The sequence below is a fragment of the Piliocolobus tephrosceles genome, chromosome 8, assembly GCF_002776525.5.
Source record: "Piliocolobus tephrosceles isolate RC106 chromosome 8, ASM277652v3, whole genome shotgun sequence".
NCBI lineage: Eukaryota > Metazoa > Chordata > Mammalia > Primates > Cercopithecidae > Piliocolobus > Piliocolobus tephrosceles.
Window position 1 is genome coordinate 79,988,797 of NC_045441.1, and position 26,295 is coordinate 80,015,091.

General features: G+C 38.0%; 2 protein-coding genes across 11 annotated transcripts in view; one reads left to right on the forward strand and one right to left on the reverse strand.

Annotated features, from left to right (window-relative positions):
- ANKIB1 (ankyrin repeat and IBR domain containing 1) overlaps positions 1-11,039 on the reverse strand; it is a 153,333-nt gene extending 142,294 nt beyond the window's left edge. For 2 of the 3 annotated variants that reach the window (XM_023226684.3, XM_023226681.3), the window contains exon 1: positions 10,490-11,038. The gene's annotated coding sequence lies outside the window, so the exon portion shown is untranslated. Of the gene's footprint in view, positions 1-10,489 lie in introns of all 3 variants that reach the window. The other variant, XM_023226683.3, reaches the window with a different exon arrangement.
- The window catches only part of KRIT1 (KRIT1 ankyrin repeat containing), a 46,908-nt gene continuing 31,515 nt past the window's right edge, over positions 10,903-26,295 (forward strand). The window contains exons 1-10 of one of the 8 annotated variants that reach the window (XM_023226687.2): positions 10,903-11,213; positions 11,877-12,109; positions 12,878-13,025; positions 14,909-15,012; positions 15,667-15,826; positions 19,068-19,160; positions 20,299-20,428; positions 21,200-21,443; positions 21,949-22,064; positions 22,281-22,424. In XM_023226687.2, coding sequence (XP_023082455.1) covers positions 14,911-15,012; positions 15,667-15,826; positions 19,068-19,160; positions 20,299-20,428; positions 21,200-21,443; positions 21,949-22,064; positions 22,281-22,424 — 989 coding nt within the window. In that variant the 5' untranslated portion in view covers positions 10,903-11,213; positions 11,877-12,109; positions 12,878-13,025; positions 14,909-14,910. Of the gene's footprint in view, positions 11,214-11,328; positions 11,538-11,876; positions 12,110-12,877; positions 13,026-14,908; positions 15,013-15,666; positions 15,827-19,067; positions 19,161-20,298; positions 20,429-21,199; positions 21,444-21,948; positions 22,065-22,280; positions 22,425-26,295 lie in introns of those variants that run through there. The other 7 variants (XM_023226686.3, XM_023226691.3, XM_023226685.3 and 4 more) reach the window with 7 other exon arrangements.

The window sequence follows — 26,295 nt, forward strand, 5'->3', positions numbered from 1 at the left end:
ATCATGCTGCTATAAAGACACATGTACACGCATGTTTACTGCAGCACTATTCACAATAGCAAACACTTGGAATCAACCCAAATCTCCATCAGTGACAGATTGGATTAAGAAAATGTGGCACATATACACCATGGAATACTATGCAGCCATAAAAAAGGATGAATTTGTGTCCTTTGTAGGGACATGGATGCAGCTGGAAACCACCATTCTCAGCAAATTATCGCAAGAACAGAAAACCAAACACTGCATGTTCTCACTCATAGGTGGGAATTGAACAATGAGGTCACTTGGACACAGGAAGGGGAACATCACACACCGGGGCCTATTGTGGGGAGGGGATGGGGGTAGGGATAGCATTAGGAGATATACCTAATGTAAATGACGAGTTAATGGGTGCAGCACACCAACATGGCACATGTATACATATGTAACAAACCTGCACGTTGTGCACATGTACCCTAGAACTTAAAGTATAATAATAAAAAAAATTTTAAAAAAAAGGCAAATCTGATCTTGTCCAATTGCATTTTAAAACCTTCTTAAGGTTCCCAGCTGTAATGAAAAGTCCCTGCTAAGACCAGCATTCATCTCTTCACAGTCTATCACTTATAACTCAGTTCCGCCCACTAAACTACTAAAGCTCGTGGAATTTGCTTCCTCCTCCCTACCAGCTCCTCCTGAAAAGGGTAACTCCTATAGTCATTCAAGTATCAGCTTAAAAGTTGTTTCCTCTATCAAGTTCCATGATAATAGCTCCCCATCCCTCAACTAACTTCAAAGTCCTTCCTCCATAACTTGATACTACATTCAACTTACCATCTAAAACTATAATTAAATGTTTATCTGCTTCCTGAGTTATCTGGTAAACTCTCTAAGGATGAGGATCATACCATATTCAGTTTTATACCCATTGTTTAACATAGTTACTGACACACAGAGCACCGTGAATAAATATTACTTATTGAACGTAATGCTGAAGTCCCATGTTCCCAACATTTCCAATTTGAGAATGTAATCACGTTTATTTCCCTGTTTGCTTATAAATAACTTTAAAACATGAAAGCCCAATAGGTTAAAAAAAAAATTCTGGGGCTTTATCCTGAAGACACATTTATTATGGCACAGAAAGCAAAATCAGCACTATTTTTTTCAAAGAACAGAAAAAATATATTTCATAAGAACTTGTTATTCTGGGGGAAGGAAGGGAGCTGCTTTATCTTGGCCCCATCCTCAGAAGTTACAGTCACCAAACTGGATATGATTCTCAGTTAAAACAAGCAGAGCCACGGATAGCAAAGGAATATAAAGAAACTACTGCTCAGTCTGGAATGCCATCTGAAGACCACGAGGTGACAAGCCTGGATGACTAAACAGAAAGACAAATGAACCTGCATTCCTGATAGTACTGTGGAACCACTATATCAGCTCTGGACAGTCTACCTCTAATTTCTCATTACTTGAGGAAAATAATCCCCCTTCTTTATTTATATGACCATTTTTTGGATTTCTGTGGCTGCTGAACATGATTCCTATTTGATGAGAAAGTCAGAAGAAAGTTCAGGAAAAAGTTTGTTTAACCTAGCGAGGAGAGAGAGATTCTCAAGCCAGGAACATCAAAAAGTATTAAAAAGACAGATATAGATGATTGTATTAGTCCATTTTCACACTGGTGATAAAGACATACCCAAGACAGGGAAGAAAAGGAGATTTAATTGACCTACAGTTCCACATGGCTGGGGCCTCACAATCATGGCAGAAGGCAAGGAGGAGCAAGTCACATCTTACATGGATGGCAGCAGGCAAAGAGAAGAGAGCTTGTGAAGGAAAACTCCCCTTTTTAAAACCATCAGATCTTGTGCAACTTATTCACTACCACGAGAACAGCACGGGAAAGACCTGCCCCCATGCTATGATTCAATTACCTCCCACTGGGTCCCTCCTACAACATGTGGGAATTTAAGATGAGATTTGGGTGGCGACATAGCCAAACCATATCAATGATTACGTGAAATGCCAAAAGAAAAATTCACAGTAAGTGATACCATAAACTAAAACAAAAGCAAACTAACAAAACTTATTTGTAAATTAAGTTAAAGGATGATATCCATAATAAGGATATCGAAGAACACCAACATATTAGTAAGGGAAAAAAATCCAACAGGAAAAAATGAGTAAAGATATGAATAAGCAATTCACAGAACTGAAAATCAAAATGCCCAACAAATACATTGAAAGATGGCTAGCCTCATAAGCAGTTAGGGAAACGCACCACAGGAAACTTTTTTTTAAAACTCATTTTATTATAAAAGAAAAGCATTCAGTGACAGTCAGTTGATAGAGGAAATAGTTACTCTCAGGCATTAATGGTGACAATACGAATTGTGTCAATATTTCTGAAAAATAATTTAGCATTAAGTATTAAAATAAAATTGGTATATACTATGCACAAAGATATTAATTACATATTATTCATAATAGAATACTAGAGACAATCCATATGTCCAAAATGAACACAGTTAAGGTTTCAGGTATCTACTGCTACAGAACAAACCATCCCAAACTTAGTATCTCAAAACAGTATGTTATTTTTCACAACACTGTAGGTTGGCTAGCAGTTTCTCTGCTGTTTTCATCTCTGGTTCCTGTGCGTTCAGCTAAAGGGTCAGCTGGGCTACTAGGTGCTAGATAACCCACTTTCACACCTGCTGGTTGGTGCTTGCTGCTACCTGGGGTATCTCGGTTCTCCGGCAAGACACATCTACTGCTTCCATACACTAAACCAGCTTCCTCACTTTCAGCTGCAAGAAGGTATTCCTTGAAGCCTCGTTAGGAGTTGGTTCCAGAACTCATAGATCACTTCTATCATATTCATTCATCAAAGTAAGTCATGAGGCCAGCCAAGACTCAAGAAAGAGACGGAGAAATAGATTCTTTTTTTTTTTTTTTTTGAGACGCAGTCTCGCTCTGTCACCCAGGCTGGAGTGCAGTGGTACGATCTCGGCTCACTGAAACAGATTCTACCTCTAGACAGAAAAAGCAAAGGCACACTGCAAAGAAGAATGACTACCAAAACAGGAGAAATTTATGACTGTTAAACATTCTACCACTGGTAGGCAGGTGTAGGTGTGTATGTGTGTGTCTGGATGTATATACATACTCACATGCACAATGAAATACTACGTAAGTTATTAAAAAGAATGGAAAGGTATTCAAGATAAGTAAAAAAAAAAAAAGTGTAGAATATTTAATATAGTATGTTACCATTTGTGTGTGGGGAAACTATGTGTATATTCTATCACATATATGTATGCTATGATTGTAAATTCTTGAAATAGATTTAAAAATTAACTATTAGAACATGTAAAGGTGTCCACAAGCTAGCTGAAGATGCATGGCAATGAGGTCATGTTGGGAAGACTAAAAGTGCAGGCTAATTAGCCTAGAGGCGAGGACAATGGGTGTTGTGTGGAAACAGAGAGCTGCACAGAGTCATAGGCTCAGTGAAGGGTTGTGGATCCACAGACGCAAAAGCCAGCAGGCCCAGCAGTTAATGATGCATGTTAGTAGGGGTAGATGAAGGTGGGAGATGGTCCACATGGCAGGGAGAATGGTAGCCTACTGGGCAAATAAGTAAAACAACTGGGGAAATGATAAATATATTGAGCCTAATGTGAAGCCTAGTTTCTTATCACCAGAAAAGGGATTCAAAAACACTTAAAGGGAGAAAGCTAGGAAAAACCCTGGGGTGTTGGACTACAATTGAAACTATAGGAACAACTTTATGATTCTGTACTATGTACACACAGGTACAGAACTAATTATGTATGTGTGTATGAGTGTGTGTTTTCTGTATGTGTGTATATAAACCATATACAAGTGTCCTAATTCTGTCTTCTATGACGGCTTGGAAGCAATTGCTTCCAGTCATTGCTTCCAGTAGCAATGAGCAAACTAAGCCCCCAAATCTTTGTTTTTAATACCATCTTTCAAGAAAAAAAAAAAAAAACCAAACAAACAACCCACAAGAAAACAAAAACAGAGCTCCTTGGAGAAATGGCTGATTCCAGGGCTCTGGAATCTACTTTGTCTACTCCAGTAGACAAAGCACAAGATGAACCAGGAACAGCTTGTTCTGCCAGAAAGTCCTAAGGAAATGCACAATGAATGAGATAGGGGCATGATATACGGGCAGAGGAGCCAGCTTGAAGAGGCTACCACTGGCTAAATCAGGACTACCTTAAAAAGCAAAATAAATAATAATAGCAACAAATCAGAACACATTTAACAAAATCAAAATCCATGAGTCTTTACTGCTTTAATTTTAATAAATGAGAGAGAAAGAGGTGAAACCCCGTATCTACTAAAAATACAAAAATTAGCCAGGAGTGGTGACGGGTGCCTGTAATCTCAGCTACTCAGGAGGCTGAGGCAGGAGAATTGCCTGAACCTGGGAGGTGGAGGTTGCAGTGAGCCAAGATCACACCACTGCACTCCAGCCTGGGCAGCAGAGCAAGACTCTGTCTCAAAAAAAAAAGTAGTACCTTATGACATAATACCAACTAATATGTACAGAAGAAATAACAGAAATAAAAAAAATTATTTGGCAATCATCATAAAAGTGGTTAATTCAGGTGGGAGTCACCAATGACACCCACCAAAGCTAATGAATGGAGGGTTGATGAGAAACGCGATACTAGCATAATTTTGGAATGTATCTCCACAAACACTAATCAATCACAAAGGGCACAAACATCATATTGCCAATATCACTATTAGTGGCATGATTTTACATAGTATGCCTCTAGATGCAACACACTGAGAAGGGCACAGCAGCATTTCTGTGGTATTACTGCCAGGAATGCATGACCTGATTGGAGTCATGAGGAAATATCATATAGATCTAGGATGAGGGTCATCACACAGAATACAGGGCATATACTTACTAAAACTATCAAGGACAAGAAAGATGGAAAACTGAGGCTGAAGAACTATGAACAGACATAATAACTAACTGTAACATGTATTCCTGGATAGGATCCTGTGCCAGAAAAGAAAGAGATACTGTTGGAATGGTAGATGAAATTTGTATAGATTCTTTGGACTAGATAGCAGTGTTGTATCCATGTTGATTTTCTTCTTTGGACGGTAGTATGTTGGCTGTATAAAAGAGCGCTTATTTTTAAGAAACAGACGCTGTAGTGTTTAGGGGTGATGTGATACCATGTTGGCAGTTTACTCCAAAAGGTTCAGAAAAAGACTGTAATGAGTATGTATGTATGTATGGAGACACAGAGAGAGAGGGCAGGCAATGGAAGTAAGCAAAATATTAACAATAGGAGAAATCTGGGTGAAGGGGATATAAGAGTTCTTTGTACTGTTCTGGTATTTTTTCTTTAAATTTGAAATTGTTTCAAAATGATTTTTTCATCTGAAAATAAAGATGTGATATAGAACATCTGGTGATAGAGCAAATGTGAATCACCTATTGCCTAAGGCCAAGAAACAGAATGAAAACCTTGACTGAATATGTTGATTTACATACTTTCCTTTACCATACTCTGAAGGGACGCATTAACAAGAAGTGCAATGTTTTTATGACTATTTGGAGAACTAAGAGCATCTCAATGAACTCTCCCTTCTCTTCATAGATTTTAAATGAGTATTTTACAGCTCAGTGAGGAAAGGAATCTTGACTTACTCATCTTTGTAGTCCCAGCACCTAGCCCATTTATAACTTAGTCATTGTTAATGTCTTTCAACAGGAATTCTACCTCCAATATTATTTCAACGAGAAAAATATAGTGACTTGAGTAGCAAGGACTTTGCTACACTGAAAGGGAAGGACTGTCTATGTTAAGTTAAAATTGTATGTCAGACTGAAGACAGAAAAATATCAAGGATTAACTTTCTTAGGAACTCAAGTATTAAATATCTGCTCTAAAGTCCTAAACACAGAAGAGCGCATAACCAGTAGTAAAAATCATTATCCTAAGAATAGCAAACTGCTAATAGTTTTTGGTTAAAAAATAATGATAGAATCAAATGTTTAGGATAAACATAAGGCTTTTGGAGAAAAGAGTTGACAGTGGAAAACCATGTTTTAAAAAATGCTGAGTGTCTGAAAAATTATTAGACTGAACCATATCAAACTGCTGATAAAGCATATATCCTACCAATAATGAGTATGATAATTTTCAAATCTGAAAGAATACACTTTCATTGCAGAAACTAAAACTCTCCAAGGCCCTTAGTTGCCAAAATTAAACTCAAAAATTTTTAAAGCTGAATAGATTTCAAATGGCTCAATACTCTACTGTTACTGGAGAATACACACATTTCTAGTACATCTTAAAAGCTTGTGGTTCCATTGCTGAACTAGAGGGAAAAAAAGGTAAACATGCCTGAAGATCTGTTACAGTTAACCATAATGAACTTTAGAATTATGTCTTTTCAAAAGTTTAAACAACGACTGAAAACTAATTTTGATAGCATATAATTATCTGCTTTATGTATTTATTTTTAGGCAGAGTTTTGCTCTTGTTGCCCAGGCTGGAGTGCAGTGGCGTGATCTCGGCTCACTGCAACCTCCACCTCCCAGGTTCAAGCGATTCTCCTGCCTCAGCTTTCTGAGTAGCTGGGATTACAGGCATGTGCCACCTGTAATTTGCAAAAATGCAAAATTGGCATTGCTCGGCCAATTTTGCATTTTTGGTAGATATGGGGATTCTCTATGTTGGTCAGGCTGGTACTGAACTCCTGACCTTAGGTGATCTGCCTGCCTCAACCTCCCAAAGTTATGGGATTATAGGCGTGAGCCACTGAGTCCAGCCAAAGTATCTGCTTTAGAACGCAAAATATACTAGTACCTTATGAAATTAGGATTTTTCTATTCAAAGCAATATTAGAGAATTAAAAACTGTTAATGACTATATGACAGCCTCTCCCCTTTAAGGACTGTAAGTCAAATCTTTTCGAGAATAATATAAGGAAAAAAAAAATCCAGTAATACTATACACCAGATTCTGTATCACTTTTTATTATTATTATTAGTTTGGTTTATTTGCGTGTGTGGGGGGGTCTTTAAATGGAGATAAAATATATTTTGGGACTGTTCTAAGGATTAAATGAGATAATGTATGTAAAGCACTTAGCATGGTGACTGGCATAAATTAGGCACTCAGTAAATGGCATCTATTGTGCTTATTCTTATTTATTTATTTATTTTTTTTTTTGAGGCGGAGTCTCACACTGTCACCCAGGCTGGAGTGCAATGGCGAGATCTCAGTTCACAGCAACCTCCGCCTCCCAGGTTCAAGCGATTCTCCCGCCTCCGCCTCCCAAGTAGCTGGGATTACAGGGGCGTGTCACCAAGCCCAGCTAGTTTTTTGTATCTTTACTAAAGAGACAGGGTTTCACCATGTTGGCCAGGCTAGTCTCGATCTCCTGACCTCATGATCTGCCCACCTTGGCCTCCCAAAGTGCTGGGATTACAGGTGTGCGCCACAGTGCCTGCTTGCATATTCTTACACAGAGAATATGAAACAATCTAGAAACAGGGTCAAGTGGCTTAAAAACCTGTAAGAGAAGCCAATAAAGGCAAGTGAATAGAAATCACAGTCAAATATCTAGACTGGTAACCTCAGTGAGGAAAGGAACTTTGAATAATTTACCCTTGTAGTTCCAGAATCTAATGAAGTGCTTGGCACACACAGTAGATGCTCAATAAAAGTTTACGGAAATGAAATGGACATGAAAGTATCTAGAAGACCAGGTGCAGTGGCTGACGCCTGTAATCCCAACACTCTGGGAGGCCAACGCAGGGGGATCACCTGAGTTCAAGAGTTCGAGACCAGTCTGGCCAACATGGTGAAACCTCGTCTCTACTAAAAATACAAGAATTCACTAGGTGTGGTGGCGGGCGCCTATAGTCCCAGCTACTCGGGAGGCTGAGGCAGGAGAATCACTTGACCCTGGGAGGCGGAGTTTGCATTGAGCTAAGATCACATCACTGCACTGCAGCCTTAGTGACAGAGTGAGACTGCATCTCAAAAGAAAGAAAAGAAAAGAAAAGAAAAGAAAAGAAAAGAAAAGAAAAGAAAAGAAAAGAAAAGAAAAGAAAAAGAGAGAGAGAATCTGGAAAAGAAAGAGGAAGTCTGAAGTTGTCTGAAAAACAAACTGAGAATCCAGAAATTACCATTCCCCCTAAGGAAGCCACTTTGAAAAGTAAATTAAAAACCTAAGCATTATTAGATCAATGTATAAAAAGTCCCCCCAGACTGGTCTCTTTAATAGTGACTTAGTCCACTCCCAAATCCTTTTTGGCAAATGTGTCAAATATTTGAAGGAAATATTTTAAAACTTAATCTAAATAAATGTTATATGCATCCTCAAAGGGGGAAAAATTACCCAAAGCATTGAGGAATCTTTTCCAACTTCATTTCAAGGACATTCAGATTAACTTAATTCATAGTTCTTCCATTTACTTATATATGAAAATGAGCTTGCACTTTTATCTACAAGCAAGCTGTAAAGACACATATTTCACTTTCACAAGTTTGAGTGCACACCCCAGAAAAGAAAGAGGAAAGAAAACCCACTCTTTGAGAAGTGGGCAGTGCCATAAGAGTACAAAAGAGTGGCTAACAAAACTTCCTTCCCATGTTTCAGGAGTCACCTACCTGTTAGAGCCCTTGTTTACAGCACAGTCTGGACAGTTTCAGACTCCTTACATATTGAAAACTCAAAATTCTCGGTGTAGTGGTCAAGGGAACAGTGAAATAGGAAAGTATGGTCCTATCTTCCCCATCCTACCCCAAGTAAAAGAGAGAATCAACAACATTTTTTCTAAGACTTCTCCAAGATAGTGCCCATCACCTCACTAGAGCACCCTACTCTTATTCAGAAACTGAACAATTTTACAGAAAGCAAAAGCCACACCCTTAATAATACACTCAACTCTGTACAGTGCTTGGCTTCTGCGCTAAGTACATTTCCAGAGAGAGAGTTGGAACTACATCTCCAGAGCCTACTTCAAATTAAAATCTGTGAACAGTGAGAAGTTACAAATCAGATAATAGCCCAAAATTAACTGCTGAAAGGAGATTGGGGGGAAAAATCATTAAATACATCCATCTTTCTTAATGAAATAACAATGTTTTTCAGCAATACAAAACACTAAAGCTACCAGCCTACTCTACACAGTAGTTTGCAGAATAACAACCTGCAGTACACAGTAAAATTATTCTTAAATCATCGTTTGCTTCCTATGGTGCTCTGAAAAGTAGCAAATGCATAAAGTCATATAAGAGCTACTGTCCAATCACTGACAGCATTAAAATTATTTTTAACTCTAATTTCTGGAAAGTTCTGCAGTAGCGGTTTAAAAAGCAAATCAAATTCTAATGAGAAAAAACGTCTAGTTCAAAACTCTGAAAATACACTGAAGACATTCACAGTTTAAGAAGCAGGAAGGTCATAGGCACCAATGTGTGTAACATCTCTGAGTGGCTGATACAAAAAAAGATTTCTCTGGAATTAAGAATTCAAAATAATTATCAAATACAATCTAATATGATCTTTAAAAGTCTCTTGTCTCAAAAGCAACAAAGCGAAAGCTTGTAACAAAGCAAAAGCTTCCAATACAAAGATTTTTACACCTTACACATACCCACATACTTCACAAATTAAGAAACAGATGAAAATTAAAACACTAAAATTTAAAGGCATCTAAAATACACTACTTGAAACAGCAGACTCTTATCTTTACATTTATCTATCAGCTCTACCAGTAAAGCGCTTCTGAAATGGTCATTTCAATACAAGATTGTTCGATATGCCATTCTGCGTGAATCGAGCTTCGGAGACTAATTCTCAAAATCTCCTCAGGAGATGCTTTATTACAGCTCTATTGTCAATTTCCTGCGACTCAAACAGCTACGTACAGAAAACAGCTCATACATAGGGAGAACAATCAGAATACAGGGGAGCGCTCCATTCTTTTCTTTTGGTGGCAGAAGCTGCAAAAATAAAGGTTCACTGGAGCCATCTGCACCTATCCCCACCCATCACAGCCCTGCAGAGCACTTTTACCCATCCGCTTCTCAAGACTGTCTCTAACCCCCGAGGTCAGCAGAACCCGTGGCTTTCCACGTCTCAAAGGATGGGGGGGGGGGGGGGGGGGGGGAGGGAGGCTGCGAGGAAGGACACAGATCCTTTGAGGACAGAGGGACATGGAGACGTATCCAGATGGGGAGGATGGGACGCGTCACGAAAACCCGGAGGCTTGCAAATTCGCTGGGAGAAAAGCCCTGTGGGCGGAGAATGCTGCCTGTTCAGGGATGGGGACAGACAGAGGGATAATGCTCCAAAACAGAAGACAGGCACACTCCTAGTAGATCCAGGAGGGTGTGAACTAGATAGCTCTGAACTCGGAGCCACAAACGGATAGAGGCAGCCTCAAACAGATTCGTACCGCGAAGCTGATACTTACGGTTACTTCTCCCGCTGAGGGTAAGGGTCGGTGGACCCAGCAACTCCGCAGTTCCGCCTCGGCCGCCCCTGCCTCTACAGCAGAGCTGGTGACCTTAGGTACCCTGCCCGCCCCACCCACCCGGACTGGTGCCCCTTCCTCGCCGGCCCAGGTGAACCCGTCAGGAGGAGGCTGATGTGGCCCAGGGTGCGCACTGGCGGCCCGCGGGAAGCGCTGCGTGAGCCGAAGGCGCCAGCGGCGAGGCTCAGACTGGGCGGGCGCCCCCCATCCCTCTTCGGCCGCTGCGCCGCCTCACTCGGGGGAGGGGAAGAGGGGGCGGTGGCTCTTGCCTCCGCCTCGCGGTCAAGTCTGGCTCATGTTCCAGCCTTGCGCGCGCGCAGCCCCAGCCGCCCTCTTCCCCTCCCCCGCCTCCGGCTCCGACTCAGCCGCTGGCACCCCCGCCGCCACCACCCTAGTCCCCGAGTCGCCTGCCACCAGCCCCTGAGAGACTGCAGGTCCAGCTAAAAGCAGCAGGAACGGCAGCAGCCCGGCCGCCGACCCGGAAGCTCTTCCACCGCCAACCGCGAGGCTGCGAAGGGTGTGAACCCGGAAGCGATTTCGTAGCTACGGTAGCGGCTGGGTGGAAAGCTAACGCCTTTGAAGACCTGGGGCCCCACAGTTTCGGGAGAGGGTGAAGGTTGAATGGTGCTGAGGTGCGAAGAGAGGGAAGAACAGTAAAGAGCAGGTGGGCAAGAGGGTCTGCGACTCCGGAGACCTCAGCTTTTGGGGTGCCGGGTGGGGAGCGCGGGGGAACCCTCAGGACGGCTTTCTTTTGGCGACTGAGGGTTTTTCTGTCACAGGAAGCTGGGCCGGGCCGCTGTGCCTGGGAGGAGGGAAGGAGGAATGAGAAAGCGGTGACGGTCCCTGACCCCCTCGCCAGGTGACTGTCCCACCCATTTAGTTGAATGCAGCGGCCGGAGAGGCACTCGCAGCAGGCCGTACGGGTGGGACCTCTCGGTGTCCTTCGGGAAACAGGAGGAGCAAGTTCGACTCCAGCGAGGGAAAACAGGTGGGAGACTGAACCATCTCCACATCTAGTTGCCCCAGGCGAGGAGTTTATTTTTCACACGTAGTTACAGAGAAACCAAAGCCACTTTTTGGGTGGAAACTCTTTGAACAAAGAGGCTTATATTTTTCCCCGGTAGTGGATGGACGTTGATGGGTGGTGGCGCAGGAAGAAACCTCCCAGGCAGAGTGATTACGTATTTTTGTCATTGCAGGGAAAGGGATTGACACAGCTTGTCATTCTAACTCACTTCTCCCCCTCTAACTCATTTCTCGCCTCTACACCTTTCTCCACCTTTTAAGGTTTTTGGCTTTCATCGGTTTTTCTACATGTTGTTTTTAGCCTCACCAGAAGTATTTCATCTCGCTGGTCTACCCCAAGATCTCAGCCTCATTATTTTCTTACTCTTCTGGAGTGCTTATGTGCCTTTACAGTTTCTGTTTGCAAACGCTGTCTAGCATACTAAGAGGATATTAGCAAACCTGTTCCATGGACACTAAATGGCAGTTGTACATCTCCCCTCATCAGTCATAGTGACAACCAGAAATGCCCTCCATATTTTCCAGTGATCCCAGGTAGGTGCCACTCCCCAATTAAGGACCACTTCCACTAGTTTATACGGTCTTATTACTCAGGCAGCATATTATCATTTGTGCCTAACATTTTCCAGAATAGAGTGAGCCATATAACAAAGTGCCACGTTTCCTGTACTTGTTCACTTGAACCCTCTTCTCAGACTCAGTCTAAACATATTGCAAACTCTAGTTATACCTTTCTCGTATTTTAGTTCAAACTACTCATTTTCTAGAAACTCCGTCTCTATCAATTTGTATGTGTTTCTCCCTTAGCAGTTTTACCTTCTTATGTTAGTTACTTTTGTTATTTTCCTGACTTAAGCCTTTGTTTCCTTCTTTCATGTCACTGGAAGAATGTAGATTTTTAGTAGTCAAGTACGAATAGTTCTTGAAAATGAATTTTAAGAATATTTTGGGGATATGGTAAAAAAAAAAAGTGTTTGGTTTAAGAAAACCAGATACTGTTACTTTCATAGTTATGTCTTTTTAAAATCACATTTGTTTACCTTTTAAAAGTTCAGGGTTCTGTGCAGTATGAATTAAATATTCTAGAGAAGTGATGAGTATTGACAAAGTACTTTGCTAGTAAATGTTTTCTTAACATGAGTTGACCAAGATAGGAATTGATTTGCTTTAAATTGTGTTTAGAAAACTAAGAATTACTTGATTTCTCTTTTAGGTCCTTAATAGAAAAAATGGTTTCTGTAATTGTGCCCTATATCATACAGTGTATTCACAATACAATGTCTTTCTTTTTGGGGCTTGCAGTCTTCAATGCGTCTGTCTCATAATTTGTAAAGGTTTATTATCGCGAAGTCATTGTTAATCTGTGGTGAAAAGTAATTGCTAAATAGAAATTCTGAGAAGAAAAAGGCCTCATCCTTTTCACATGATGTAGGAAGGTCTGGTGCATGAGGTGGGTTTTAAGAATGATCTTATGAAAAAAATTGAACTGAAAAAAATTTCATGAAGTATATAATGATAAAGAATGAAATGTCCTCAAAACTTTTCACACAATGAAATGTCTCTATCCTAACGTTTTACTGTATTTTTTCTAGTGAAAGATCCATAGGGTTTTTTTGGATCTAAATCAATGGAAAGTTTTAGAATCTAAGATAAATTTGAAAATTACTTAAATTATTTTATGTAAAATTTTCGTACAATAATTTTAATGGTTTTAATCTTAAGCTAAAGTTTATGTAAAATGCCAAAAGCTACTGTATTTTAACAGAACTTCTTCTTAAGGTAATTTTACAATCATAAGGCACTTTTTAATTGTTATTTAGGGCAGTGAATTAAAAGTTGCAGAGTGATATTTTCAGCTGCAGTGGAAAAAACAGGATAATTACTCTATCTCCTCTCAAATAACATTCAAAACCCTTTCTTCAGAATGGTCTATCTTGAGAGTTGCAGCAGTAGGGAACTCATTAAATATGAACAGATAATTTTAATGCCTAGTGAGTTTTTTAAAAACTGAAGAAGTTCATCTCAACATAGCCGGGAAAGAAGCTCTTTCTTTAATGTTCTTTTAGAAATTTGCTGACAAGTAAATGGCGAGAAGCTTTTTAAAAAAAAAAAAAAAGAGAGAGAGAAAAAATAATCAGTACAGAAAGATGCACTTTAGTGTAGCCATTAAAGAAATCTACTCAATGAAGAGAACTATTATACAACCAAGATTGTGGTTGAAATTCAGTCACTTGTTGGAAATTGCACAATGGAGTCTTAAGATTTAAGGGGACAAAGTATATGCATGTACACACACATACACCCAGACACATATACGCACACACACAGTGAATATATTTGGAATAAAAAATTTGGATTATTGACAGGTGTGGTGGCTCACGCCTGTAATCCCAGCATTGTGGGAGGCTGAGGCAGGCGGATCACCTGAGGTCAGGGGTTTGAGACCAGCCTGGCCAACATGGTGAAACTCTGTCTCTACTAAAAAATACAAAAGTTAACCGAGCATGCTGGCACACGCCTGTTAATTCTGGCTTCTCAGGAGGCTGAGGCAGGAAAATCACCTGAACCCAAGAGGCGAGGGTTGCAGTGAGGCGAAATTGTGCAGTGCACTCTAGCCTAAGTGAAAGAGCGAGACTCTGATTCAAAAAAAAAAATTGGATTATCAAGGAAATTGATAAGGGAAATGGAAAAGATTCTTAAATCACCGTCATAAAGCTTTTATTAACTGACCAAATGGTTTTGGTTCTGTGATAAGCAACTCGAAAGAAGATTATATACTGTGCTTTAGCTCATCCAAATGTCTAATATCAAAGTTCTCCTTGCTAAAATTTCTGGAATAAATGTCAATGGATGTAAAACATCTACCATTTCCAACTTCCAAACTGTTAACGGTATAACTAACATTCACTTTTGTAATTTATGGAAAAAGTGTATATTATTCTGAATCACTATTTCAAGTCATTATTTACAAAATATTTTATAATCATAATCACTTTTTTTTGGCCCCAAAGGCAGATTCTTACTATGCAGTTAACACCTATGAAAATGTATAACCCTATTTTAAAAGGAAAAAAGAAATACAAAGGAAATCTTAAATTATCAGCTAAGGTTTTGAGTAGTTGAACAGTAAAGATGCAGTCAAAGTCATTCCTGGCTTGCCTTTTAGGCACTATATGTTCTAGGATAGAGAACATTTTATTTTTTTAAACATTTTTTCAACATGATTATGTGGAAATAAAATTTTTCAATTTAAGATGCATTACTTTTTTTTTTTATGTTGCCATCAAATGTGTCATTTAATCTTTCAAGGAATTTTTTATTTGTTTTATAAAGCAATGGGAAATCCAGAAAACATAGAAGATGCATATGTTGCTGTTATTCGTCCAAAGAATACTGCCAGTCTCAATTCTCGGGAATACAGAGCTAAGTCATATGAAGTAAGAACATTTAATAATAATTTGTTTCTACCATTGAATGCCATTCTGTATTATCATTCACATATAAAACCTTATTATATCTTGTAAATTCGTATTAACAAGCCAATTATTTTAGGTCTCTGCCCATTATTTTGTCTTTTTTCTGCCGCGTGCCTTTTGACCATTTGCTGTTTATTGACACGTAGGTTATTAGTAGTAAACACGTAATTAAGACTATATGTACATACATATACATATATATAACTGAATTGTTACCTTTTTTATGCAACAGATTTCAAGCAATATGAAATACTTCTAATTTAACCTAATTTATCTAGCATTTCCTTTAAACTGATTTTTTAAGGTTGTCTGAAACCTGTTCAAGGGTACCGTGGGGTTTCTCAGTAGACTACTGCTTCAGCAGTGCTGTGGTTTACCATTTCTCACTCCTGGCTGTACTGTAGAATCACCTGGGGAACTTTTAAAACTGTAAGAACCAGACCCCAGACATTCCCATCCGTGTGGGATGGGGCTGGGCATTGCTATTGTTTTAAAGCTTCCCAAATTATTCTAATATGCAGCTAGAGTTGAGAAAGACTACTAGCTTATTGTAGTGTTCTAGGGCAAGTAGACTTTATTTTAAGCTTTCTCTTAATGTTGTTTTTCTCATCTAAGATTTTGTTGCATGAGGTTCCCATTGAAGGACAGAAAAAAAAGAGAAAGAAAGTTTTATTAGAAACGAAACTTCAAGGCAACAGTGAAATAACACAAGGCATTTTGGATTACGTAGTAGAAACCACCAAACCAATTTCTCCTGCAAACCAGGGTATCAGAGGTAGGAAACTTCTTTTTTAAAAAACACATTGTTTAAAATACATGTGGAGATAGATTCTTTTAAAAATATACACATATTAAACCGATTTCTTTTTATGTTCCTTTACATTTAACAAACTTGCAAAAAAAACTCAAGTGTTTTTTTAAGGTACACCCCAGCCCCTTCAAGATGTAACTTGACAAATTTTTTAAAAGTTGAAAAGTATTTAAAGAATTCACAATGTTGATGTGAAGTATAGTTCCCTAGGTAAGTATCTTTTAACTACTATTCCTATTTCTCTACTTAATGACAGAGGAAACTATACTCATCTCTCCAAAACCAAGTAAAAGTTAATATTCGTGGATTAGGGAAAGTCCTGTAAATTACCAGATAGCAGAGGTTTTCTTCCTATTTGGTCATAGAAAGAAGACCCTTTTCAGAAAGTCAGACTGAATTGTGGAAGTATTAACCCTGAAAGATTGAGGCCCCATTTAAAATATTACATAATAGACTTTGAACGTGATTAGAAAGTAATGATCCATTTTCTCAGGCTGTAGAAACAGATAGCAGTCAAATGTTACAGAAACTACAAACTATATCCAGGATTCAGTTACTACAATTTAAAAAGTAAAGCCAATTCAGTCAAGCAGCAGTAGAAAACAGTTGTTAGTGAAGTAAAGCATACCTCTCTATGCCTACTTTTTTGGTTTTTCAAAGCTTATTCAGTGTATATTTTTATAGGGATTAGTTGTCTGATTCATCTGTTTCAGTAAAGAGATTGTTTTTGTTGCAGAGATACAGCCAAATCCTGTGGTTTGACTTATTAGTTATTTTGGGTATTTGTTTTCTAGAGATATATAACTGAGCTATAAGCCTGTGTTTCTTAACTTTTGGAGGTACCATTCACTGTATTTTAGCTCCCTGATAGGTTACTTCCCCTAATAGAGCCTGAAGAGTTTTTGTGGGTTGGGACTGTAAGGATTTTAACTCAGGATTATAAGTAGTTCCTGTGACCAGGCAAAGTGGCTCACATCTGTAATCCCAGCACTTTGGGAGGCTGAGGTGGGTGTTTCACGAGGTCAGGAGTTCGAGACCAGCGTGGCCAATGTGGTTAAACCCCATCTCTACCAAAAATACAAAAATTAGCCCAGCGTGGTAGTGCATGCCTTGTAGTCCCAGCTACTCAGGAGGCTGAGGCAGAAGAATTGCTTGAACACAGGAGATGGAGGTTACAGTGAGCCAAGATTGTGCCACTGCACTCTAGCCTGGGCAACAGAGTAAGACTCCATCTCAAAAAAATAAAAAAAAGTTCCTGCATATGATCTCTGATAAATACTCTGAGTCTCACAAACAGAATTCCTTTTCTCTAATTACCAGATCCACTATATAATAAGAAGATTAAGAAAGCAATCTTAGCTTATTAAAAAGGTGGAGGGAGCTATCCTTTTTTGGGAATCAAGGCATGTGAAGACTGTCTTTGGATGCCACAGATTGGTCAGTCTCATCTACCTCAGTCTTGGACTTCTCTGATAAATTTTCATCTGAACTTATTCTACTATTGCCAGATTGTTATAGTTATCAGCATCTATCCTGACACCAAATCCCCGAGACAGAAATCTGATTATCTAAATCACATATTTGAGCTGACAAATCATTATAGACATAAATTATAGACAAGTCATAATTTCTTATGCATTAACTAAGCTCTGCCACTAGGTCCTTTTACCCAGAGGGATATGGAAGAGATCTCACTGTTAACAAAAACTTGCCCTGATCCAGAGGGCTGGGTAGTTTCCCTTAGGAGGAGTTATGAGTGGACAGTCACTGTGAAACATATCTAGCACCATTTTGCCCTGTATACTCAGACATAAAATGTACTAATGTATTTTCAGGGAGCGTTTAACAAGAAATTAAAGTAGAAAAGCATAATATATTAATGAGCCATACACTATCCTGAATATCCTATTTGTTTTTCTAAATCTCTGAAATATTTTTGAAGTAATATGATGATTCCTTATGTAAACATCACATGAAAATCACAAATGACTATTAGCAGTGGTTAGGCTTAATATTTTTGTACTGTGTTGTATGTTATTTACAAAGCACTACCACACTTATACATGAAATTCTTAAATTGATCCCGTTGATAGGTAGTGATTTTCACATCTATAAAATGGGAATGCAGGCATAGGCTGTCTCCTCCTATAAGCATTTCCATTGGTAGAGGAATTAGGACTAGAACCTTTATCTCCTAACTTGTCAGTGCTTCCCTGCCCCACTGACAGATCTCATAGTTACATATATAATTTGCAAAATAGGCATTTAAATAATAGATTGTAACTGGGTTTGGGGAAACAGCAAGGCAGGAAAGCTTAAGTAGAGAGAAGACTTCAAGCCAGGCAAAAGAAATAGTGCCTCTGAAGTATATTAGAATGTTCTGTATCTAACACTTATGTTTTGTACAAGTGTTCATTTTGTGAAATAATTGGGGGCTATAATAAAGAAGGTCTTAATAATCACAAATATTGACTCTGATATTTTGTGAATAAATGAATCTATTTGAAGTCTTACATCATTTACTTGCTACAGAAGGCATCCCACCTGCCTACTAGGCATTTCTACCTGGGTCAGGAACGAGGTTCTGTTTCTTAGGGTGAGGAAATTGGAAGCATTGAAAGTATGACAAAGGTCTAGAGGATGAGGGGTTTTAGAATACAAGACTTGTAGGTTATTATTCATTAATAACTTACTGCCAATTCAGGAAAAACATTAAGAATGGTAGTTACAATTCAGAACAATATTTTGTAGCCCAATCAGATTTTAATAAAGCCTGAAATTGAGGATGTAGGTTAAATATTAAATGAAGAGCCACTAAACCTTAAGACTTTGAAACTTACATATGCCAGAATATAATAAAATTCTTACTGTCTCTATCCTAGTTGAGTGAGGTGGTATATGCCTATTGACCCTGCAGAGTACATTGTTGTTCTGCCTTCTCAGCTCTTAGCAGAACAGTTTTCCTAGCTTTGCTTAGGAAGCTTCTCTTCTAGGGGGTCAAGACTAGGACCCTAAATCTACAAGGATTGTCCACAGAATGATTTTGCATTTATCAGTTTTTTTTAGTACATATAATAAAGTTGACAGTATATTTCAGTTCCTCTTAATGCTGCCTTTTGAAGTGTCTGTTTTCTAATTCTCAAGGTAATTTATAAGATTTAAAAGTGTATTATTTTTGTTTTGCTAACTTTTTAAAAATGATTAGGAAAACGAGTTGTACTAATGAAAAAATTTCCTCTGGATGGAGAGAAGATGGGCAGAGAAGCGTCATTATTTATTGTTCCATCAGTTGTCAAAGGTAAAGTCTAAATATATCTTACAAATCTTCATATACTTTAGATGCTAAGTAAAGGTCTACTGAGGAACTTAGGAATTTGCATTCATAGTTACTACTATAATATTATAAAATACATATTTTAAAATTAATAGAAGAAGGGAAATATGTTAGTTAAAGATATTTTGATTTCAAAATAATATACAGGCTTCTTGGCTCAACAGTAATGTTTTTGTTTTAGTTTTTAAGAGGATGAAGAAATGAGGTGTGAAGGCATCTTTGAAATTTAAAGTGCTCAGGTTACAATAAAGGATTTTTCTAAAGATGTGCCATAGATAAAATAAAAATTGATCCTGAAGTATTCTGGAAAATTAACAGATTATGATCAGAACCTATCTAGTATTTGGGACAAGAATCCATAATAGTTCTAATATAATCTGCCTAACAGTGTCAGTAATATTTTTAAAAAGGAAACCTAATGTGAAGATGTAATATTTTATTCCTTGGACACCCTGGCATAATAAACACATTGAGTTTCAGTACAGACCTTGCAGCCCTATAATTTTGTGACCTTGGGCAAATCTCCTCTTTAATCTTTAGCTCTTTATTTATAAAATAGGGACAATATTGCTACCTGCTTCCACTTGTTTCATGGTGCTGGAAAATTCAATGAGGTATTAGATACGAAATCACCTTGAAAACTACAGAGCACTAGCATCATGTAAGATAGTAGTAATACTGATGATGTACTGTATTAATCACCCACCATGGACATCCCATCAGCCTGCTGCTACACAGTGCTCACATGTATTTTATTAGCCAGCTGTAGCATTCCAGATATATTTTTCCAGGCATACTTAGGTTAAAAAGTTCAGTATCTTAAGTAGCGTTGGAAATCTTATTAATGAGTTTTACAACATTGTTGAGGAAGATAAAGAGGAAACAGTTTCTGCAGTCCTCCAAAATTCTAAATGTTGCATTTACCTGAGTGGACAAGGTCACAGAGCTAGTCATCACTTGAATCCAGGCCTTCTAATTCCAAATCTAGAACAATTTATTTTATACTTAACAAGTTTTAATTTTGTAACATATATTTTTAGATGAAAACATGCAGATGTAAACCTTTTATATGGTAGCATAATTCTTCATTTTTCTTTTTCAGATAATACTAAATATACATATACCCCAGGATGCCCAATTTTTTATTGCTTTCAAGATATCATGCGAGTCTGTAGTGAATCCAGTACTCACTTTGCTACACTTACAGCAAGGATGTTAATAGCCTTGGATAAGTAAGAAATGCCATTAGAAGTATTTTTTAATTAATCAAATACATGTTTATAGTCGAAGTTAGTTCTGATAGATACAGACACTTTGAGAAGAAAATAATGAAATTAATGTATGTATTTAAAAAATGGTAAGTTTTTCAATTCTAATATAAAAATGAAAAACCCCAAGATAAGGTTGTCCTGGCCTGGGTACAGCATGTTAATTTTATTTTTCAGAAATGGCAAACACTGCCATGGCTTAAGAATTGAGATTCCCCTGTTATGAAACTATACATTTAATATTGAGTTACTCTTATCAGTGAATAAGTCATTCAACCTCTTATGCCTTTGTCTTTCTGTAAGAAGAGGGCTAATGTCACCTACATCTCAGTAGTTTGAATTTTAACAGTACTTTTATGTTTTTTGAAAGGAGTTTTTATTACTATAATGGCATATACATTTAAAAAATTTATTTGCTGTATCCATTAAGAAAACTTTTATTAATAATAAATGAAGTATTTGTATACTGACTTGATCTTTGCAGATCATATGAACGTATTATCACATGTGCCCCAAAACTATGTACAGTATTATGCAAGTTTTCTTAATTGTTAAAATCAATTTGCAATATAAATAAATTTTAAAAATAATAAAGTACTTAACTAACACTGAATTAAAATTATAAAAATCTGAAAGTAATATTCACAAGTGTCATATATCAGAGTTAGATAGTAATCTGCCTTTTTGATCTTCACTTTCGAATGGCTACTTCTACCTCTATTTTTATTTTGCCAGGTGGTTAGATGAACGTCATGCACAATCTCACTTTATTCCAGCTTTATTCCGACCTTCTCCTCTTGAGCGGATAAAAACTAATGTCATAAATCCTGCATATGCTACTGAATTAGGTCAGACAGAAAACTCACTACATATGGGCTATAGTGCACTAGAAATAAAGAGTAAAATGTTAGCCCTAGAGAAAGCAGATACCTGTATTTACAACCCTTTGTTTGGATCAGATCTTCAATATACAAATCGGGTAAGAGTTGAATGAATTTTAGCTCTGATTTAAAAGACGTTTTATCTCAAGTGTAATTTTTTTTCCTGAGATATATACATACATTACTAATTATAAACATGAAGGCCTGGTGCAGTGGCTCACGCCTATAATCCCAGCACTTTGGGAGGCCAAGGAGGGCGGATTGCCTGAGGTCAGGAGTTTGGGACCAGCCTGGCCAATATGGTGAAATCTCATCTCTACTAAAAATACAAAAATTAGCTGGATGTGGTGGCGTACCCCTGTAGTCTTATTTACTCCAGAGGCTGAGGCAGGAAAATCGCTTGAACCTGGGAGGCAGAGGTTGCAGTGAGCTGAGATCGCAGCACTGAACTCCAGCCTGGGCAACAGAGCAAGACTCATTCTCAGTAAATAAATAAATAAATAAATAAATAAATAAATAAATAAATAAATAAAAAATATAAACATGTAAACATTAAGAAGACAAAGCTCTTAATGGGTTTTTGTTATTGTTTTCCCTTTCTAGGTAGATAAAGTGGTAATAAATCCATACTTTGGTCTAGGAGCTCCAGACTACTCAAAAATCCAAATACCTAAACAGGAAAAATGGCAGAGAAGCATGAGCAGTGTCACAGAAGACAAGTACTGTTTCAGTTTTACTCCACATTGCTTTTATGAAAACTTACATTCTAATTTAAAGTATTGTTTAAAATTATATATGCATTTTGTATGCATTGTAGTCACTATTGAGTTTATAGCTGCTCAGTGATATAGAGCTTTCATAGATGTGTCACACTTCTTTTGAAACAATTTTAACAGTCCTGTTTGTATTTTTCAAAATTTCTTTTTAATGATTAGGGAACGACAGTGGGTAGATGATTTTCCTCTCCACCGAAGCGCCTGTGAAGGAGATTCAGAATTACTAAGCCGTCTTCTCAGTGAAAGATTTTCAGTCAACCAATTAGACAGTGACCACTGGGCACCCATTCATTATGCCTGCTGGTAAATGGAATATTTGTTCTTTTCTATTTAGAAAGAATACATTTTTAATTTTAAATGTTAGTACTTCTTTTCAAAACTGTTCTCATTCCAGATACTTTTTCTCTACCCATTTGCCTTAGGAGTTTTCTGTTTTGATCTTAGATGATTGTATATGTGCCAGTGTTCAGAATTGTAAGGTCTGCCCCATGGGGAATGTACTGTTAGTGTTCTTAGGCATTGCCAGATGATATAGTAGGATACTTAATGACTAGTAAGTGTCATCGTAGAGTACACGGTCACTTATTCATCTTGCAGTTTCTCTTGTTTTGTATTGGATTATGTTATGCTTATCCTTTCTGTGAAGTTTCATGTTAACTACTTACAATTTGACCTTGCATCTTGTTATAAAAGTATCCTTTTAGTGCTTTGAGAAACTTTGGTTGTCAAGAAGCCCTCAAAAGCCTTCATTAGAACCATAGCTTTCCATTATGTTAGATACTAGTGTTGGGACAGAATTGGGGTTAGCTCTTTCCACTTGTTTCCCAGTGTAGCTCTTGGTCTTCTCCTCTCACATAATTATTTTTCCCCTCAGTTGGGCTGAGTTGTTAGTGTTTAGAGTAGTAGTTAACTGTTTACTTTAGGTCATCTTCTAGAAAGGATATAATAAAGTTTTTTACATTATTTCTGTGGGAAAGTTGCTTTTCACCTATTGTTTAAAATGAGTTTCCTTGGCTAATTTAAGAGGTACCAGCCAGGCGCAGTGGCTCACGCCTGTAATCCCAGCACTTTGGGAGGCCGAGGCGGGTGGATCATAATGTCAGGAGATCGAGATCAACCTGGCCAACATGGTGAAATCCCATCTCTACTAGAAATGCAAAAAATTAGCTGGGCGTGGTGGTGCATGCCTGTAATCCCAGCTACTCGGGAGACTGAGGCAGGAGAATCACTTGAACCCGGGAGGCAGAGATTGCAGTGAGCCGAGATTGTGCCACTGTACTCCAGCCTGGCAACAGAGTGAGATTCCATCTCAAAAAAAAAAAAAGAAAAGAAGTACCACATTAACCACATTATTTATTGCCTTGCTAAATGTCCACAGTGTCTTAGTTGTATTAGATTGAGCAAGGTAATTCACTTTACCTCTCTGCATCCAGTTTATTTATCCATATATAAAATGTAATAATTAGATCATTTCTAGAGTTTCTTCCAACTGAAAATTCTTTTGATTTATCTGATTTTAATATTTGTAATCAAGCAGTTAACTATAGTTGCTTTATATATAAAGATCTTTTTTCTGTTTCCTTAAAAATATGCTCGTATGTTTCCTGTTACATGGAGTTTTTATATTAAGAGTTACCCTAATCATCTTTAACTGAGTTAATAGTTGTTTCTTCAGATTACCAGAAAATACTGGCAGCAAAAACAGTACTAAAAGAAATGACATGCAGCCGGGCGTGGTGGCTCATACCTGTAATCCCAGCACTTTGGGAGGCCAAGGCGGGCGGATCACGAGGTCAGGAGGTCGAGACCATCCTGGCTAACACCGTGAAACCCCATTTCTACTAAATATACAAAAAACTAGCCAGGCGTGGTGGCGGGCACCCATAGTCCCAGCTACTCGGGAGGCTGAGGCAAGAGAATGGTGTGAAACCGGGAGGCGGAGCTTGCAGTGGGCTGAGATCATGCCACTGCACTCCAGCCTGGGCGACATAGCGAGACTCCATCTCAAAAAAAAAAAAGGAAATAAAGAAATCACATGCTTTACCAGGAGCTAAATAAAAAGAGAAAAGTAGAGAATATAGTTCAGATTCCAACAAAGTGGACTGTAGATTTGGAAAAGGCAAAGGCAATGAATTTTAGTTGAGGAATCCTGAGATTATATTTGACTGTATGGTTGCCCCTTTTTGTGGCAGGGTTGTATTTTTTTTCTCTCTAATGAAAGAATGGTAATATTTTCAACTATTACATAAAAACAGAAGCACGGGCATTGTACTTACTATGCTTTGGAATGTACCTATGTTTCAGTACCATTTTAGTTCCTAAAATATGATCTTTGGTGTTACTTTCTGTCTCTAAGGGTCTGTTGCTTTATCTATACAAGATGGGCTTAAAAATGATACCTTCCCTAATATTAAAAGAAAAATTACAAGTAATGTACTTTGAGAGCACATCATGAGCACTCAATAAATCTTGGCTTTTAAGAGTAAGTTTTGGCCGGACATAGTGGCCCACACCTGTAATCCCAGCAGTTTGGGAGGCCAAGAAGGGCAGATGACTTGAGGTCAGGAGTTTGAGACCAGCCTTCCCAACATGGTGAAACTCTATCTCTACTAAAAATACAAAAATTAGCTTGGCGTGGTGGCGGGCACCTGTAATTCCAGCTACTTGGGAGGCTAAGGCAGGAGAATCACTTGAGCCCAGGAGGTGGAGGTTGCGGTGTGCTGAGATCCCGCCACCACACTCCAGCCTGGGCGACAGAGCAAGACTACATCTTGGAAAAAAAAAAAAGGAATAAATATTGTAAAAATGTAAAGATTTTGATGTCTAAATCTAAAATTTATTAGTCTGTAATATTTTCATTTGCAAATTTTTGTTACTTGAGTATGCCAAGGAAAAGAGTTTTATACTTGGATAAATTAATTTTGTGTCAGCTGGATAATCAAGTTTCATGTAACAGGAGTAGTATGGGTCACCTCGCAATACTGTTAGTTAGATGCCTCATTTAATTGACATGAATTCAAATAAAGAATGATTTAACTATTCAGTAAGGAATTTAAATTTATCTTGGAAATATACTCTTGTTCACTAATAGGTACAAAGACTGAGGAGGTGACACTGGGCTCTTGACTGTGATACAGTGAAGAGGCTAGGGTTTAGTCCTATTTTTGTAAGGTTAGACAAGATATTTTACCTCACTTGGTCTCTTTTCTCGTCTTTGAAATGAGGGTTTTAATTAGATTAGTGGTTCTCAAACTTTTGGGTCTCCGGATACTTTTTCACTCTTAACAGTTACAGGATTCCAAAGAGTTTTTGTTTATGTGGATTAAAGCCAGTGTTAAGATATTAGAAATAGAAACTGAAAAATATTTCGTGTGTGTTAAAAATAATACCTATATATGTTAACATAACACAGTTTAATGAAAAAAAATAAGAGTTTAAAATTCAAGATTGGTAGCCAGACACGTGAAAACCATTCCTTACTTTCTAGAATCATCGTTTTCCCGAAATATTTAAAATGGCTTTTACCCCATGTGGAGAACTTAACAGCCACTCAGTAAATGTCTCAATGACATTTCCTATTCTCTCACTTCTTTATTTTTCCTGTACCCCTATGCCAGACCCTCTATTTTGAATCAAATCAGTGTCTTCTTTCTCTAATAGTACTTTCAGACTTCAGATCATTGTTAGTGCTTTTCAAACTATGATGATTTGGCTTCCTACAAATTGTTTCATCCAATTTCTCTTATAGAGCTTCCCTGTATATTAGCTATCTGTACTCTTTGTTTCATTCAGCCTTTTAGTCCTCCCCTTCCAAGCTGTTCTAAATATTTCTACTCCTAAATACTTAAACTTTCACTGCTTTCTGTTTCTACTTTCATAATCCCTATACTCTTTTTTTGCCCCCTATTTTCAAAGAAAATTTAAGGCTTCAGAAATGTTCTTCTCCATCCCTGATGATCACTTTTTGTCCCTATCTCTCTCCTGTATCGTAGGGTATACATGTAAAAATTCTTCTTATTCCCCTTAAATTCACTTTTCTTTTTCCACACCTACTTTCTTCTTGCCCTCAAACATGCATGATTCTCTTCCTTCTTGAAAGTACCTTCACCTGAACCTACTTCTTTTAGCTACCATCCTGTTTCTTTCCTTCCTTTCACAGCCAGATTTCAAAGGT